This window comes from Lynx canadensis, chromosome B4 (genome assembly GCF_007474595.2).
Source record: "Lynx canadensis isolate LIC74 chromosome B4, mLynCan4.pri.v2, whole genome shotgun sequence".
NCBI lineage: Eukaryota > Metazoa > Chordata > Mammalia > Carnivora > Felidae > Lynx > Lynx canadensis.
Genome location: NC_044309.1, coordinates 130949434 through 130964418, shown reverse-complemented (window position 1 = coordinate 130964418; position 14985 = coordinate 130949434). Strand labels below are relative to the sequence as shown.

The window sequence follows — 14985 nt, the reverse complement described above, 5'->3', positions numbered from 1 at the left end:
CTTTCCCTCCGACGGGCACCTGGGGAGAAGAAGCTGGAGTGCTCAGGCAGGAGCCCCCAGCTCTGGTCACGTGACCCCGGGGGCTCGATCGATCGATCCCGGCCCCTAGCTTGGGCCTGGCCAGGTCTGGGGGGGGGGGGCGGGAAGTTCATGGGGGATGGGGATGGGAGCGGGGAGACAGAGCTAAGAGTGACCACTGAGACCCACGGGGCAAGCCTGGCAGTCACATAGGTGTCTGAGGTGGGTTTCTCCGTTTGCTCGGGGACACCCCCACGGCTCAGGGCACAAAGGTGATTACTAGGTGGGCGCCTCCAGGCAGAATGCGGTGAGGACACGGCGGATGGGGGAGGGGCCGCTCCAACCCAAGGTGCTTGTATATCTAACTACCTTATTTCCCCGTGGGGATTTGAAGCGCAGGGGGGACTCTTGGACGTGGGTCAAAGGCAACAAAGCATGGGTGGTATCCCTGAGTCATTGCAAAGTCCGCTTTGGTGAGAGCCCCACAGTGGCACAGCTGGGAAAACCGTATAGGTCACTGCCCCCTCTTTGCACAAGAGGAAATTGAGGCTCACTCGGAGAGGGGACACGGGAGGCTGAATAGCACCCTTGGCGTGGCAGATCGGGGCTGCTGCCACCGTGGTGCCCTGACTCCCAGGCTGGAGTGCTCCACCCACAGCCTGTAACAGGTGGTGCCTCTGACCGCGTGCAAGTACTCGCGCGTGCATTTATGCGAGCTGCGCCCGCTCTCACCCTTGCCCCACCCCGCGGTCCACATCGGCTACTACCTGTGGATCCCCCTGCGTGCCTGGGGCTTCCGGGATGGTGGGACAAATTAAGGGCGTGGGGCGGCGGGGGGGGGGGTGCTGGGGGAGCGGCAGGGAGGAGGGAAGAAAGGGAATACCTGCGCCCCCAGTCCCCAGCATGCAGCAAGCCCCCTGAAGGTCAGAATAGGCAACACCCACCTCAGTTCTGGGCACTGGGCCCTGCTTGATCCTGGGTGAACGGGTCAGGCTGAGGCTGCCTCTTGGCTCAGTGGCTGCCCCTTGGCGCCTCCCTGCAGGTGCAGGTCTGCCCCCCACTTCTCTCTTCTCCTTTAAGGCACCTCCTCTGCTGAGCCAGACTTGAGCACTCCCTCCGGAGTAGCCACTAGCCGCTGCCTGCCGCTGCCTCCTCCCCCTCCTCCTCCCGCTCCTCCTCCTCTGTCCCTGATTTCCCCCAGGTGGCATGCTCTTCTGCCCGGTTCTTTTCTGCCTCCCTGCGCTGCTTCTGCCTCTTTCTGCAGTGAGTAACCCATTGATTCTCTGAGAGTCGCTTTGGAGTTAACCCCTCCGTGTCCAGGGCCCAGCCCATTCATTGCTGGTACTCTCACCTCCTGCCTAAACGACTCCATCTTCCCTCCCTGCTCCAAGTAGAGCTCTAACCCAAGCTCAGAAAGGATTCCTCATCTTGAATGGAGTGTCCTAGGCTAGGGAACCAGAATAGGAGTCTCTCTTCTGGAGACCAGATGGGACTCCTCTCCCAGGCCCTTGGAATCCCGGGGCCCATCAGCATTCCTACGCTCGTTCCACAGATTCAGTCTGGCTGAAGACGAAGGGGTTTTGTGCCCATGCGGAGTTTGGCTTTAGCCTGAGGGCAATGAGGACCTAGTGAAAATTTTAGAGTGGGGACAGGATCTGCGCATTTTCGTTTATAATGAGTTTATTATGGCCTGGGGTGAAAAGGATGGGCGGAAGGGGAATGATTTAATGCCTGACCCGTTAGGAGCCTCTTGTCGGGGCAAAAGGCAGAGAGGTTAATTGGTCTTGGTAAATGGCTGGGTAATTCAGTCAGTCACGCGTGGGCTTCTGCTTGGAACTCTTGGAGGAGTAGGCCACATGGCCAAATGCTTCCGGAAGGTTAGAGAGACGAGCCCCTTGGAGGGACGAGGCACACTGGATTTCACGACAATGAGGTGGTCGGTAAACTGGAGACGTGTAGTGGGGGCAGAAGACAATTTGCAATAAGTGACGGGAGAGAAGAGGCGGCAGGGACTGAATGTCTTTCTGGAAGCTGGGAGGTTGGGGGGAGGGGACGTCAATAGGAAGTCTGCGGAAGCGGACAGAAAACAGAGGGGACCCTGATGGAGTCAGGACTTGCATTCAAGGCCCAAGGAGCTGGGGAAGAGACTCTTCAGGCTAGCTCCTCCCACACCCCTGGGATTTTCACCAGCGCTCAGAGGTTGTTTCTTGAAAGCCTGATGTCACCTACCCCAGAAGCAGAGCATCCCCGAATCTTTGGAAGCAGACATTCGCTAACCAGAAGATATTAGGGATCATACCTAGACTGTCCGGAATTCAGAGCTATCAGAATTGAATGAAGGAATTAGAAGTGTAGAATGTGGGGCGCCTGGGTGGCTCAGTTGGTTAAGCATCTGACTGATGATTGCCGCTCAGGTCATGATCTCACAGTTCGTGGGTTCAAGCCAGGGCTCTGCACTGACATTCTGTCTCTCTCTCTCTGCCCCTCCTCTGCTTGTGCGTGTGCTCTCTCCCAATAAATAAACTTTAAAACTTTAAAAAAAAAAAGGGGGAGGGGGCGCCGGGGTGGCTCAGTCGGTTTAGCTTCCTACTTTGGCTCCAGTCATGATTTCACAGTTTCTTGGTTCGAGCCCCACGTCGGGCTCTGCGCTGACAGTTCCGAGCCTGGAGCCTGCTTTGGATACCTTGTCTCCTTCTCTCTGCCCTTCCTCTGCTCACACTCTGTCTCTCTCTCTCAAAAATAAAAACATTAGGGGGGCGCCTGGGTGGCGCAGTCGGTTAAGCGTCCGACTTCAGCCAGGTCACGATCTCGCAGTCTGTGAGTTCGAGCCCCGCGTCGGGCTGATGGCTCAGAGCCTGGAGCCTGTTTCCGATTCTGTGTCTCCCTCTCTCTCTGCCCCTCCCCCGTTCATGCTCTGTCTCTCTCTGTCCCAAAAATAAATAAACGTTGAAAAAAAAATTAAAAAAAAATAAATAAAAACATTAGGGGTGCCTGGGTGGCTCAGTCGGTTAAGCGTCCATCTTCGGCTCAGGTCATGATCTCATGGTCTGTGAGTTCGAGCTGCACGTCGGACTCTGTGCTGACAGCTCAGAGCCTGGAGCCTGTTTCAGATTCTGTGTCTCCCTCTCTCTCTGACCCTCCCCCGTTCATGCTCTGTCTCTCTCTGTCTCAAAAATAAACATTAAAAATAAATAAATAATAAAAATATTTTTATAAAAATATTAAAAAATGCTTATAAAAAAATTAAATAAAAATAAAAACATTAAATGAAAAAAAATTTTACTGTTTATTTTTGAGAGAGAGACAGAGACAGAGTGTGAACAGGAGAGGGGCAGAGAGGGAGGGAGAGAAGCAGGCTCTGAGCTGTCAGCACAGAGCCCGACATGGGGCTCGAACTCACGAACCGCGACATCGTGACCTGAGCCGAAGTCGGACGCTTCACCGACTGAGCCACCCTGGCGCGCCCCCTAAATTTTTTTAATTAAAAAAAAAAAAAAAGTGTAGAATATGATCACTGAAAGGCAGCATTGTAGGATCCTAGCCTCAGTGTGCTGAAGTTTTAGAATCCTTGACTGTCAGAGGGCTACAACCACCCTGAACCCGGAAAGCCCTCAAGAGCCCTGACACACTACCCCCCCCCCCCCGCCATCCCCTCAGGAGCCTCCAGCCTGGAAGGCTCACCCCCCCCCCCCCCCGGCCCAGGGCAGGGCTCTGGACGGGCTGCTGCAGAACTAGGGCAAGAGCTCCCAGCAGGTCAAGGCCGAGCCGCTGATAGAGCCAGAGCGAAGGAAGGAAAGCGGGAGGACCGAGGGAACCACAGAGGGCCGGCCACGGGGCAGGCAGGAAGTACGCGAGGTCATGGCCGAGCCCCGCGCACCCCTGGCGCCTCCTCTAACCTTGCTCCAGGCGGCCGGAGCCTTGAACCTGGAGCCCAACGCGGAGGACGTGTACAGCGCGCGGTGAGAGTGGTCTCTCAAGCTCCCCGCCCGCAGGAGGCAGAAGTGCGGCTGATCCTTGGCCGGCCTTGCGGCCCTGCGCCGCCTGTCGCTGGCATCGGGCCGCCACCAGTGGGCCTTAACACGTGAGCCCAGAGCTGCTGCTGCTGCTTCCTACCAGCCCTTCTGGACGGCGGCGGACGGGAGCCGGCGCAGCCCCGCGAGCTGTCTGACGCCAGGGCGCGTTACTTCGGCAAAACGGCTTGGGGTGTTGCGGTCGTGCCGCTGCCTCCGCCGGCCGCCGGGGGGCGCAATGGCAGCGGGGGCGCCCAGGAGCCCCTGGAAGAGGCGGCGCGTGCTCTGCGCCACTGGCGGGTGAGCCCGGGCCCCGCGTTCTGGCCTCGCTGGATACGCCACACCTGCTGCCGGGACGCGTAGCCCCGCGGCCGGCTGTGGCCACCCGGTCTCATCCGCCGGCCTATGCAGATCGCGCACATCAAGCTGCTGGCTTGGCCCGGGGCTGGCGCCAGGGCTCCGCTGTATGCGCCCGCGCCAGGTCCACTACCCTGTGGCAGCGGCTTGCAAATACCCCAGCTGCTGATGTGGCCACAGCAGTCCTCTTCTCTGCCCTGCCGTCTCCCAGCCCCTGGAGCTCCTGATTCCCAGCCTCAAGCTCCTCTAGACCACAAGCTAGGATTCCCAGAATCCCAGTGAATTGGCCGCAGCTCCCCCAGATCGTTCGTTCTGACATCCAGGCTGAGGGCTGGGACGGAGGTGCGAGGGGACAGAGAGGACAGACAACTTCCCTGTTGTTAATGAAGGTCCTTTTTCACCCTCCCTGCCCTACCCCCAGCGAGGTGCGTGCTTCCCGAGGCCACACCACGCCGAGGCTGGCGCTGCCGTGAATCAGCCCCCATCCTCCCCGGCGCCCGACACCGCGCCCATAAAGCTGAGTGGGGAGGCCAATTGGAGAGGCAAGGACCAGGGACAGCGACTGCGGGAAGGGGGTTGTCATCACGTCCACTAGGGGAGCAGCGAGCCTTTGTTGGGGACAAGGGTGGACGGGGCCTTGGCAGCGGCAAATCGGCTCTCCCGGGCTGCCCAAACAATTGGGAGGCCAAGCCCTGGATGGTGGAGGGGGCGGGGCGATAGCAGCCGGAGCCTGAGTTCGCTGCGCCCCCTGCTGGCCGATCAGCAGGCCAGTAGTCCTCGGAAGGAGCGCTATGGAAGGATCCATTAACATCCGCTCTCGGTACACTGGGACTGAGGCATACACAGGTGAAAGGCTGGCCGAAGGCCACAGAGTCAAAGTGGGCTAGAATACATGGTTCCAGACTATCAGGGGCCTTTCCTATAGTGACCCACATTCTCTCCTTTGGGGCTAAATCCTCTGCCCCTCCTTCCACACACGGGGTGGGATGCCCGGCCCCTTCTGATCTGGGCAGCTGGCAGCCATCCTTTGGATAGGGAGCAGAAAACGAAGTGTCCACCAGGGCTAAACTCTGGAGGCTGCGGAGTAAGTAGGGTGGGTGGAGCGGGAAAGGGCCTGCAGGGCTGGGGCTCAGCCAGCCTTTAGAGCAGCACAGAATCCAATTGTGTCACATGGTGGCCCCTGCCTGCATTATCCCAGCTGCCTGGGTCTCATCTTAACTTGGGGCAGGTGGTCAGCTCTGAGATCTACCCAGGAGCCTGCCCTCAGAAGCCCAGCTCCTGCCCGATTCTTCAGCTGGTCACAGGCCTGGGCCTGCTCAGAGAGAATAAAGCACACCAACATGTCAGCCCAGTTTCACACTGTTGTTTGACACAAGATCACGAGCACCGGCCATGCCCCAGCCCAGTCCTAGGACTCTGACAGGGTTCAGAGCGTCTGGCCTGGGCTGACCAAAGGCCCCTTTCGTTAATGCGGAGGGAGGGGGACCTTGGCTGTGCCTGTCACCACCCAGGTCAGGGTAGTGCCCCATGCAGCCTCCCCACCTCCACGAAGGCCTCCACACAGCGGTCGATGTCCTCCTCGCTGTGCACTGCTGAGATCTGCACCCGGATCCGGGCCTTGTTCTTGGGGACCACCGGATAGCTGAACCCGATGACAAAGATGCCTGGTAAGGCAGAAAGGGTCAGCCTGGGGCTCAGCGGAGCCAGGCAGGCTTTGAGGGACATGACACACGGGTCCTACTTGCTTGACGGTCACAGAGGGCAAGGGAGGTGCTCAAGGTCTCGCAGACATGCGACCGCGTCACGGCCTGGGATTTTCAGCTTGGACAGACAGCAGGTTTAAAACGGGCGGTAGGGTGAAGGTATGGGGGAGCGTTCACAGTTTAGGGGTTCCCTTCTCTTTTCTCTTAGGACCCCTGGCTGGTCCTCTTGTCCCAGTTTCCTTACCTCTCTTTAGCATGTCATCTGCCATGCAGGAAGCCAGCCGGGCATCACCCAACATCACAGGGCAGATGGGGTGATTGGCTCCCAAGATGGTGAAGCCAGCAGCCTTCATCTTTCTGCGGAAGCTGTGGGGCACAGCTGGGTGTCACAGGTAGCCAGGGGGCTGTGGGGCGTTCACACCCACTCCTGCTGGGCATGTGATCCAAGATCTGTGCCCAAGTCTGCAGGATGGACCAAGAGAGACAGATGCAGACCCAGAGAGGCAGATGGAGAGACGGGCAGAGAGACAGGCAGACCAAAACGGCGGGCAAAAAGACAGGACTGACAGGGCGGGGAGACACAGCATCGTTCTCAGAGAAATGCACCAGGAAATGGAGGGAAAAGGCAGAGGCAGAAGAGGGAGGGGGGCGGGCGGGCAGCTTTTGGCTAAAAGGGCTGAATCCCGGTGCAGTCTGCTGGGGACATGCTAGGGGCAGAGGCAGAACCCGTAGGCATGGAGCTATGGGCCTGGGCGGGCACACAGGGGCAGCTCCCCGACCCCAACCTGCCCCACCCCTGCCAGGGACCGCACCGTTGGGTCTTGGCCGCCATAGACTGGACGATGGCATTGCTCTCCATGAGCAGGTCCAGGGCCTTGGAGGCACAGCCGGCGACAGCAGGGGGCAGGCTGTTGGAGAAGAGGTAGGGCCGAGCGCGCTGCCGGAGCAGGGACACCAGGGGTTCAGGCCCTGTTGTGTAGCCCCCTGAGGACAAGGGCAGGGACGGAGGTGGGAGTCAGAGGCCAGGTGCCAGAGCCTACCCTCCTGAGAGGATGGTCCATGCTGCTCTCTTCCCCAAGTCTCTCCTCACCACCTTCCCGGAGACCCCTCCAGGGCTCTGCATGTGGATAAGGGGACCTCAGAGGCACAACCCGACAGGTACCTGAGGCTCCACCCAGTGCCTTCCCCAGCGTGGAGTTGATGATGGTGACCTGGTCCGCCACACCCAGCAGCTCATCCGTGCCCCTGCAAGGGAAGCTACTACTGTCACCACTGGCTGCCTGAGTTCCCCGGGGATCACGCGTTAGGGGCTGGCTTCCTGGTTTCCCACCCGCCCTTAGAAGCCTGACCCAAGGCCCCGGGTGATGCATGCTCCCACCGTCCTGTGGCCCCCAGGAAGCCAGTAGCATGGCATTCATCCACAAAGACCAGGGCACCATATCGAGAGGCAAGGTGGCAGATCTCCTGCAGGGGTGCGATGTCACCATCCATGGAGAAGGCCCCATCCGTGGCCACCAGGCGCAGTCGATGCTTCTGCAGGGAAGAAGACGTGGACAGGTGATGGCTAGTGTCTCACGTTGTGCCAGTCTACCCATTCTCTGTGCCGCTTCAGGCTCTAAGAGCTCACCTTGCCCGGTGTCTGGGACAGAGGCAGGCACATAAGCATACTGCGCTGGGGCTGGAACATCCCGTCCCTCCCCTGTGCCTCTCTGAGCCTTGCCCACCTCTTCAGGGGCAGTCCTGGTCAGCGAGAACAGCTCAGTCTCCTCTCCGAGAGGGAGGGTGGGGCAGGGCAATTTCTATCCCTGAGCTCATCTCACCTATATGCCTACCAGGCCCCGCCACACATAAGGTGCCAAAAGTCAAGGCAGCATGGTACAATGGAATAAAGCCTCGGGGCCAAGGGATTTGGGTTCGGATCTTAATTCACCGGTGGGGAGGCTGAAGAGCTGGGCAAGAGCCCAGTTCTTGCCTCTGTTATCCCTGGGCCTTGCCCCACCTGGGCCTCATCCCACCTGGGCCTCCTGCAGCTTGGCCTCCAAATCAGCCACGTCCAAGTGGCGGTAGCGGTACTTATGGGCCTTGCAGAGACGGATGCCATCAATAATGGAGGCATGGTTCAGCTCGTCCGACAGGACTGCATCCTGGGGGGTCAGCAGGGCCTGGAAGAAGGCAGTTGGAGGAGAGCTATCACCCAACCACCTAGGGGCTCTCCCTCCCCATGTCTACCTGAGTCAAAATTTCATTGCCATCCAGGGCACTCCTCTGGACAGGGAGGCAAGGAGCCCCCATCTGCCTCGATCTGGGTCCCCGGGGCCCCACGACTGGGCCAGACCGGGGCCCTGCTCCAGTGAGAGCAGGGGAGAACATGTTCGGTGGGTCCCTGGCCCCTGCTGCCCCCAGCCTTCCTGCTGATGTAGGTTATCCCCCCAGCGCCCTGCAAGCTGGCCCCACGAAGGCCCCAGGATTCCTCCTAGAGCACCTACCTGGCCCAACCTTAACCTCCGTAAGAAACGGGCACTGGAGCGGCTAGGCATGGCGCTGGCATCCTGCCAGGTTCTGCCCTGTCCACTCCCAAGCCTTCCACAGCCTAGCAGTCCTCACCAACTCCCACCTGTGGCCCCCTCACACCTCAAAGAGGCCAGCGTTGGCATCAAAACAGCTAGGGTAGAGGATGGCATCCTCCCGCTGGTGGAAGCGGGCTATCTTTGCTTCTAGATCCTTGTGGATGCTCTAAAGAAACAGAGCGAAACAGGTGTTAATGCCCGCGGGGTCGCACGAAACGAGTTCCGGGCTCCCTTCACTGCGAGGGTTCCCCCAGAGCCCTTCCTGTCCCCCAGACAGGACCCTGGTGGGTGGTTCTCACTGAGGAATCAGGGACTCCCTAGCTGTCCCTTCCTGGTTGGATCGTTGTAACCGGGGTCTCATGTGGAATTATGGGTGATATTGGCAAGGGAAGAGGTCTTCCCGACCTCAAACTAAGTGCCTTTTTTGGGTGCTTAATGGCAAAGAAAAGGATTACATAGGTTCCTGTGGGCCTTGGCTTTTTATATTTGAAAGCTGTCCAGTCTGGGTGAGGGTTTTGTTGGAAAGTGCCCTGGCTGGGAGTTAGGAGTTCTGCCTCTGATAATTGATTTCACTTCACCCTCCCCTTGCGCAGGAGATGGGTAATAATAATCAATAATCTTGAGCCCGGCCACGTGGGTTAAAAATCCCATTTTAACAGGTGTGTGCCCTCGGGGTAAGTCATTTAACTTCTCTGGGCCTTAGCGTCCTCATCTCTGTAACAGAGACAAGAATATCACCCGTCACTTAACGACTGTCAGGAGTATTGATAATGAGTGAACACCTAAGCGCTGTTTCGCATTTACATATGTTTATTTTGTAACATTCACAAAATAAAATAGTCCACATTTAGGGAGCATTGGTATGTGCCGGGCACTGTTCCAGGCATTTTTACACACAGGTGGGAAAAGGGATGTTCGGAGAGGTCAAGTTGCTTTTGCAACAGGACAGAAGCCCGAGCCCGGCCTCTCTGGCGTAGGGCACCAGGCTGCGAGAGGGCCCAGGGCCCTGGGATGAGCTGAGCTGGCTAAACGGGCCCTGCTGACTGTGGGAAGCAGACGGTCGGGGTCAGTGCCCAGCGCTGGGGACAAGGTACCCTCCAACCCCCGCAACAGCCACTGGGTACCTGGGTCCCGCAGATGAAGCGAGTGGAGCTAAGGCCGGCTCCGAACTCCTCCAGGGCCTGCAGACCTGCCTGGATCACCTCGGGGTGGCTGCTCAGGCCCAGATAGTTGTTGGCACAGAAGTTAAGGATTCCTGAGGTGGAAGAAGGTATGGACACAGCAGCTCAGGGCAAGAAAGGGCTTAGAAAAGTGTCAGTGCCAGGCCCTGGGGACTCAGGAAACGAACATGGATTCACCCTTGAGGAGGCAACAACCACACAGTACGATCCATTCTGGGGCACGATGGGAACTAGGGGCCCCTAGGAAGTACCAATAGCCACAGGACAGGGAGGGTCAGGAAAGGACTCTCAGAGTGGTGCCTTGAAGGGTAAGAAGTTGAAACTCTGGTTCTGAATCACATTCCACCCAAGGAGGAATGTAGCCCTACCTCACTGGCTTCTCCTGTCCCTGAAAACTACCAGCAACCCCCTTATCTGGGCCTTGGTTCCCTCGTGGGTAAAAAAGGGCTGGGTCAGGTGCCCTCTATGGACCTCAGACTCTACACAGTTGACTTTGCTGCCTGGTAAGAATCACATGCCTAAAGTGTGTGTGGGGGGGGTGGGGGGGGCGAGGGGGGGTGTTTCTGAGACATCAACTCCTGAATTATAAACCCGGAAGTGAACACAGCTGGCATGAGGGGGACACTGAGGTCCATAGGGGGTGAGGCTCATTCAGCTTAGGAGATGAGAACCTGTGCCTCCTAACTTTCCCATGTTTGGACCTGCCCCAAGCTTCCCCTGAGGGGAAGGCAGAGATCTGGGGGGACCTCAGTCTACAAATGAGTACAACAGCACCAAGGATCCAGGCCGATTTCCTGAGCAGAAGGCAGGCTTGGGAAATTATTTGTAACCAGCACCCACCTGGGTCCTGGCACAGACAAGATAGATAGCGACTACCGGTTAGACAGAAATGAGGGAGGTGCCTGGGTGGCTCAGTTGGGTGAGCGTCCGAGGCTCTTGGTTTCGGCTCAGCTCAGGATCTCACAGTTCATGGGATTGAGCCCCGCACTGGCTGGGATTCTCTCTCTCCCTCTCTCTGCCCCTCCCCGACTCGAGCACACTCTCTCAAAATAAATAAATTAAAAAAAAAAAAAAAAAAAGGAAATGAGGAAGTCCCAGTGGACGAATTCATGGTGTGGCTTCTGCAGCAGCCCTCAGGCCCCTCGCTCGCTGTGACTCTGGCCAGGCATTTGGCTTCTCTGACCCATTAGGTGACCTTCCAGCTCCAATGTACCAGAGGACGTGGACCAAAGCCCAGCTCTGCCTGCAGCTAGCAAGGGCTTTGGGGCAAAGCCATTTCATATCTCTGAGCTTCAGCTTCTTTGTCTGTAAAATGGGATTCGTTATCCCCTGTATCGGGGTTTGCAGGAGCCCACGTGCTGAGCAGTTGGTAGAGGCCAGCACAGGACAGCAGCCCCAGAAACGCAGGGCTTCTGGCCCCACCTTCCCTCCACCCTTCCTTGAAGCAGCCAGGTGGGAACCAGCTAAGTGTCTCTCTTTTTTTTCTCACGTCCTCACAGGACTGGGCCTCACTCCAGTCCCACCGTCTGAGTCAAAAAGGTGCTCAAGGGCAAACCACCCTCCTCCGCGTAAACAGGCTTAACTGGGTTAACACCTACCACTGGGAAGCCGTAAAGTCAGCCTGATAGGAAAGGCGCCAGTGGCTACGTGTGCAAATACTCCCACCCGCCCACTGCCTTCAGGCCCTCCATTCCAGCGCTGGCCTCGCAAGGGCCTTCGAACACCCAGCCGGGTCCGAAGACTCGCAGGCGGGGGTGGGGGGGGGTTACCTCCGGAGACACCGTCCACGTGGATGCGCGGCCCCTGACGGGACGTAATGACCCGCTCGCTCTTCCAGGTGCCAGCCCCGCGGATCGCTTCCAGCTCCTCCTCCAGGACGCCGCGCAGCTGGGTCAGCGCCGACTGCGCGCGGCGGCCGCGGGGGGCTGCGGAGAGACCAGCGTGGAGGAGGCGACAGGCCCACATCGCGCCTGCTTCACCCCAGCACGCCAGCCCGTCCAAGAGCGGCGCGCAGCGCTGGCGCCGCCTGGTCACGTGCCCGGGGGCTGGGCCACAGCAACCAATCGGAGCAAGAAGGCTGTTAAAGGGGCGGGGAGACGGGCCCAGGGATGGGTGGGGGCGGGGCCTGGCGGGATCCGCAGAGGATGAAAGTGGATTGATGTGTAAGTTGAGACTGGAGCGCTCCTTGTGGGGGAAGGGGAGGCGCCTCCGCGGAGGGTGGCGCGTCATGGGCCCAGCCCACCAGACCCCCCCCCCAATCCCAAGTCCCATTCCCTGCCTACACACCCACCGCTTGGAAGGAAAGGGGGGTGCACTCTGGACCCCAAAGGCAAGAGCCTAGAAGCAGGCTGAGGCACGCTCTGTACTCTGCAGCCCAGTCCCCCGGTCCCTGTCGACCTCTTGGAACCCTCTTCCATTCTCAGGTGCAAACGTCCCCGGATTTCACCCCTGCTCGCCCGCCCCATTGCTCCTCATTCGCCTCCAGCCTTAAAAAGGAGGAAAAACGCACCAACGAGGTGTTTTCATTTTTCGATTTTATTTTAAAGTTTTAAAATTACAAAGACAGCAAATTCTTCCCGGCACAAATAACACTTGTTTAAAAAAGGGGGGGGGAGGGCGTTTGACCACGCGCAAGGACGCGTTTTCCTATTTTATTAAAAATAAAAGAAGACTGTACAGGTTTTTTTCTCCCAGCTCCCGGGTGTGAAACGTTAAGTACTAGCCCTAGATATGTATATATACATATACACACATACACACAGACCTAGCTCTGTGAAGCTACTTAGCAATTCAAAATTGACTGCAGTATGTCTTACTGTCCACTCCCCGCCCACTCCCCCCCTCCCCCATCTACAACTACTTATAAAAGACTCCAAAGTAAAGAGGTCGGGAGGTTTTTAAGTGGCGGGTGGCAGGGTTGGAGCCCCACCAGGCCACCAAGCAAAACCACCTCTTGTACAGGAGGAACCAAAAACCAGGGGGAAAGAAAAAAAAAGTCCTATGATACAATCCAATTGTGTGGAAAAACCCAAGTTTTAACAGGGCACACTGAGGCACTTGGCTGACTGAGTCCCCACCCTTCCCCTAAAGTTTCCACTCCATTTTAACAGGAGACTTTCTGAAGCCACAAAGACCCCCCAATGACTAGTTTCCAGCTGACTGAGAGAAGCCACAGCTTCTCAGACCAGCTGTCACATGGGACCCCCCCCCTTCCCTAGGACAATAGGAAGGCCACAGGGGCAGACCAACAGTGAGAAGGAAACTGGATTTGGACCCCCCACTGCTCACTATTGGAAGATGGAAGTCAGCCCAGAGAGGGTCCCCCCCCCTCCCTCCCTTGCCATCCAGCTGCTGCCACCCCTCCCTTCTCCCCGCCGAGATTCGGAAACTCTTCACAGGGGTGAGCAACCTAGAGAAAGCTAGCTCACCTCAAAGATACTCCTCCAAACCTTACAATTTCTGGGCTCCCCCTCATCTAGTCAGAACAAGCTGCCTTGCCCATTCTCTCCCGCCCCTCTACCTTCATAGTGAACAAACCATCCAAACAAAACACACAGACCCATCCAAATCCCCAAACCCATTAAGTAGATTAAGAACAAGTCAACAGAACAAAAGTACATTCTCATCATTACAGAGAGATTTGTTGTTGCTGTCTTTGCACGATTGGTTAAGGAAAAATGAATTATTCCCTAATGTCTGAGGAATCCAAATTCTGTCTCTTATACAGTCAGGATAGAAAGGGGCAAAGGATTGCAGGTGAAGATCAAGAGAAAAGAAAGGAGAAAAGTATTTACAGAAAACAGGAGACAGGCAGGAGTGTCCACAAGAAAAGCCTCATTGTCACTTCTTCTTGCCGGCCCTCTTGGCACTGGACTTGGCTTTGGGCTTCACTGGTTTGGCCTTCTTAGGCTTTGATGCTTTGACTGGCTTGGCTTTGACAGTCTTGGGTTTTTTGGTTTTCTTGGGCGTGGCAGCCGGCTTCTTCTTGGCCTTCTTGACTGGGGTGGCTTTGGGTTTCTTGCTGGGAGCTTTGGAGGCAGCCTTCTTGGGCTTGGCTGCCTTCTTTGGGGTGGCCACCTTCTTGACTTCCTTCTTCGTCTTCTTGAAGGCCACCGACCTCTTGGGCTCATCGCTTTTGGCCAGCCGGAAAGACCCCGAGGCACCCACCCCTTTGGTCTGCTTGAGGACCCCAGTGGTGACCAGGCGCTTGATGGACAACTTGATCTGCGAGTCGGCATTCTCACCCACCTTGTAGTGGCTCTTGATGTACTTCTGGATGGACTGGCGCGAGGAGCCAGCGCGGTTCTTCTCCGCCTGGATGGCAGCCACGATCATATCTGAATACTTGGGGTGGTCTGTGGACTTCTTGGAGGCCTTGGCCCGCTTGGGCTTGGCCGCAGGGGCGGACGTGGAGTTCTCGGTCATGGTGGCCTGTCTGGTCCTGCGGTTGAAGGAGGCGCCTTCAAAAGGGCCAGCCCTCGTCGGAGGCCGAGAAAAGCCTTACTCGGGAATCTGCTCTGGCGCTCCCGAGTCCCCGGCCAGTCCGGGCCCCGGCTCTCAGGGACCTGGCTCGGGTCGCGGGAGGACTCGCCGGGCCGGGTCTGCGTGGCCCAGCCCCGCCGGTCTGTCGGTCGGTCGGTCGGTCTCGGCGCCGGGCTCTGGCTCGGGCTCGGTCTCTGGCTCGCGCTCTGCCTCCGCCTCCGCCTCCTCTGCCTCCCCTTTCCCAGCTCCGCGTCTGGCGCTCGGGCGGCGCATCCGGGTATTTAGCGGCGGCGGGCGGACCGCGGTGAGGACAGGGCTGCTGGCTGCCTGCTCCCGGCCCGGAATGGCGCCGCGCCGCCGCCATCTGTGTTTCTTCCGCCGAGCAAATCCGACCTTTCCCCCCGGCCCGGGCCTCCCCGCTCCCCGCCGCCGCCCGGGACCGCTGCCTGGCTCCCTGGGCTCCCCCGCCGGGCATCCCGCCGGCCCGGCCGCCGCCCCCCGCGCCCGCCACGCGCCCCAAACGGCGCCGAGGACGGCTGGTGCGCCTGCACATTTCCCCTTTGCGGGGGGCTGGCCCTGCGGGGCCTTGGAGCCCAGGTGCGGGAAACCCCCCGTAGCAAAGCTCCCCCCTGGGGCTACCAGGGATCCCGCTCCCGGGCCGCGGCGG

At 58.4% G+C, this 14985-nt stretch overlaps 2 protein-coding genes across 3 annotated transcripts; both read right to left on the bottom strand.

The window, feature by feature from the left end:
* Positions 1–5728: 5728 nt before the first annotated feature.
* Positions 5729–11836, bottom strand: GCAT (glycine C-acetyltransferase). 2 transcript variants are annotated; one of them, XM_030320577.1, is made up of 9 exons: positions 11606–11834; positions 9780–9910; positions 8720–8821; positions 8104–8250; positions 7467–7621; positions 7251–7333; positions 6901–7072; positions 6333–6454; positions 5729–6049 (listed from the first exon to the last, which is right to left on the bottom strand). In XM_030320577.1, exons 1-9 carry the CDS (start codon positions 11799–11801, stop codon positions 5898–5900), a joined length of 1260 nt encoding a protein of 419 aa, XP_030176437.1. In that variant the 5' UTR covers positions 11802–11834; the 3' UTR covers positions 5729–5897. The 2 variants fall into 2 exon arrangements, with proteins under 2 accessions (XP_030176437.1, XP_030176438.1); XM_030320578.1 differs by lacking the exon at positions 5729–6049 and adding an exon at positions 6093–6206 and having other exon boundaries at positions 11606–11836.
* A 1360-nt stretch (positions 11837–13196) lies between these two features.
* On the bottom strand, positions 13197–14579 carry LOC115517703 (histone H1.0). The gene has a single exon (XM_030320576.1). The coding sequence runs from the start codon at positions 14259–14261 to the stop codon at positions 13677–13679; it is 585 nt and encodes a 194-aa protein (XP_030176436.1). The 5' UTR covers positions 14262–14579; the 3' UTR covers positions 13197–13676.
* Positions 14580–14985: the final 406 nt, after the last annotated feature.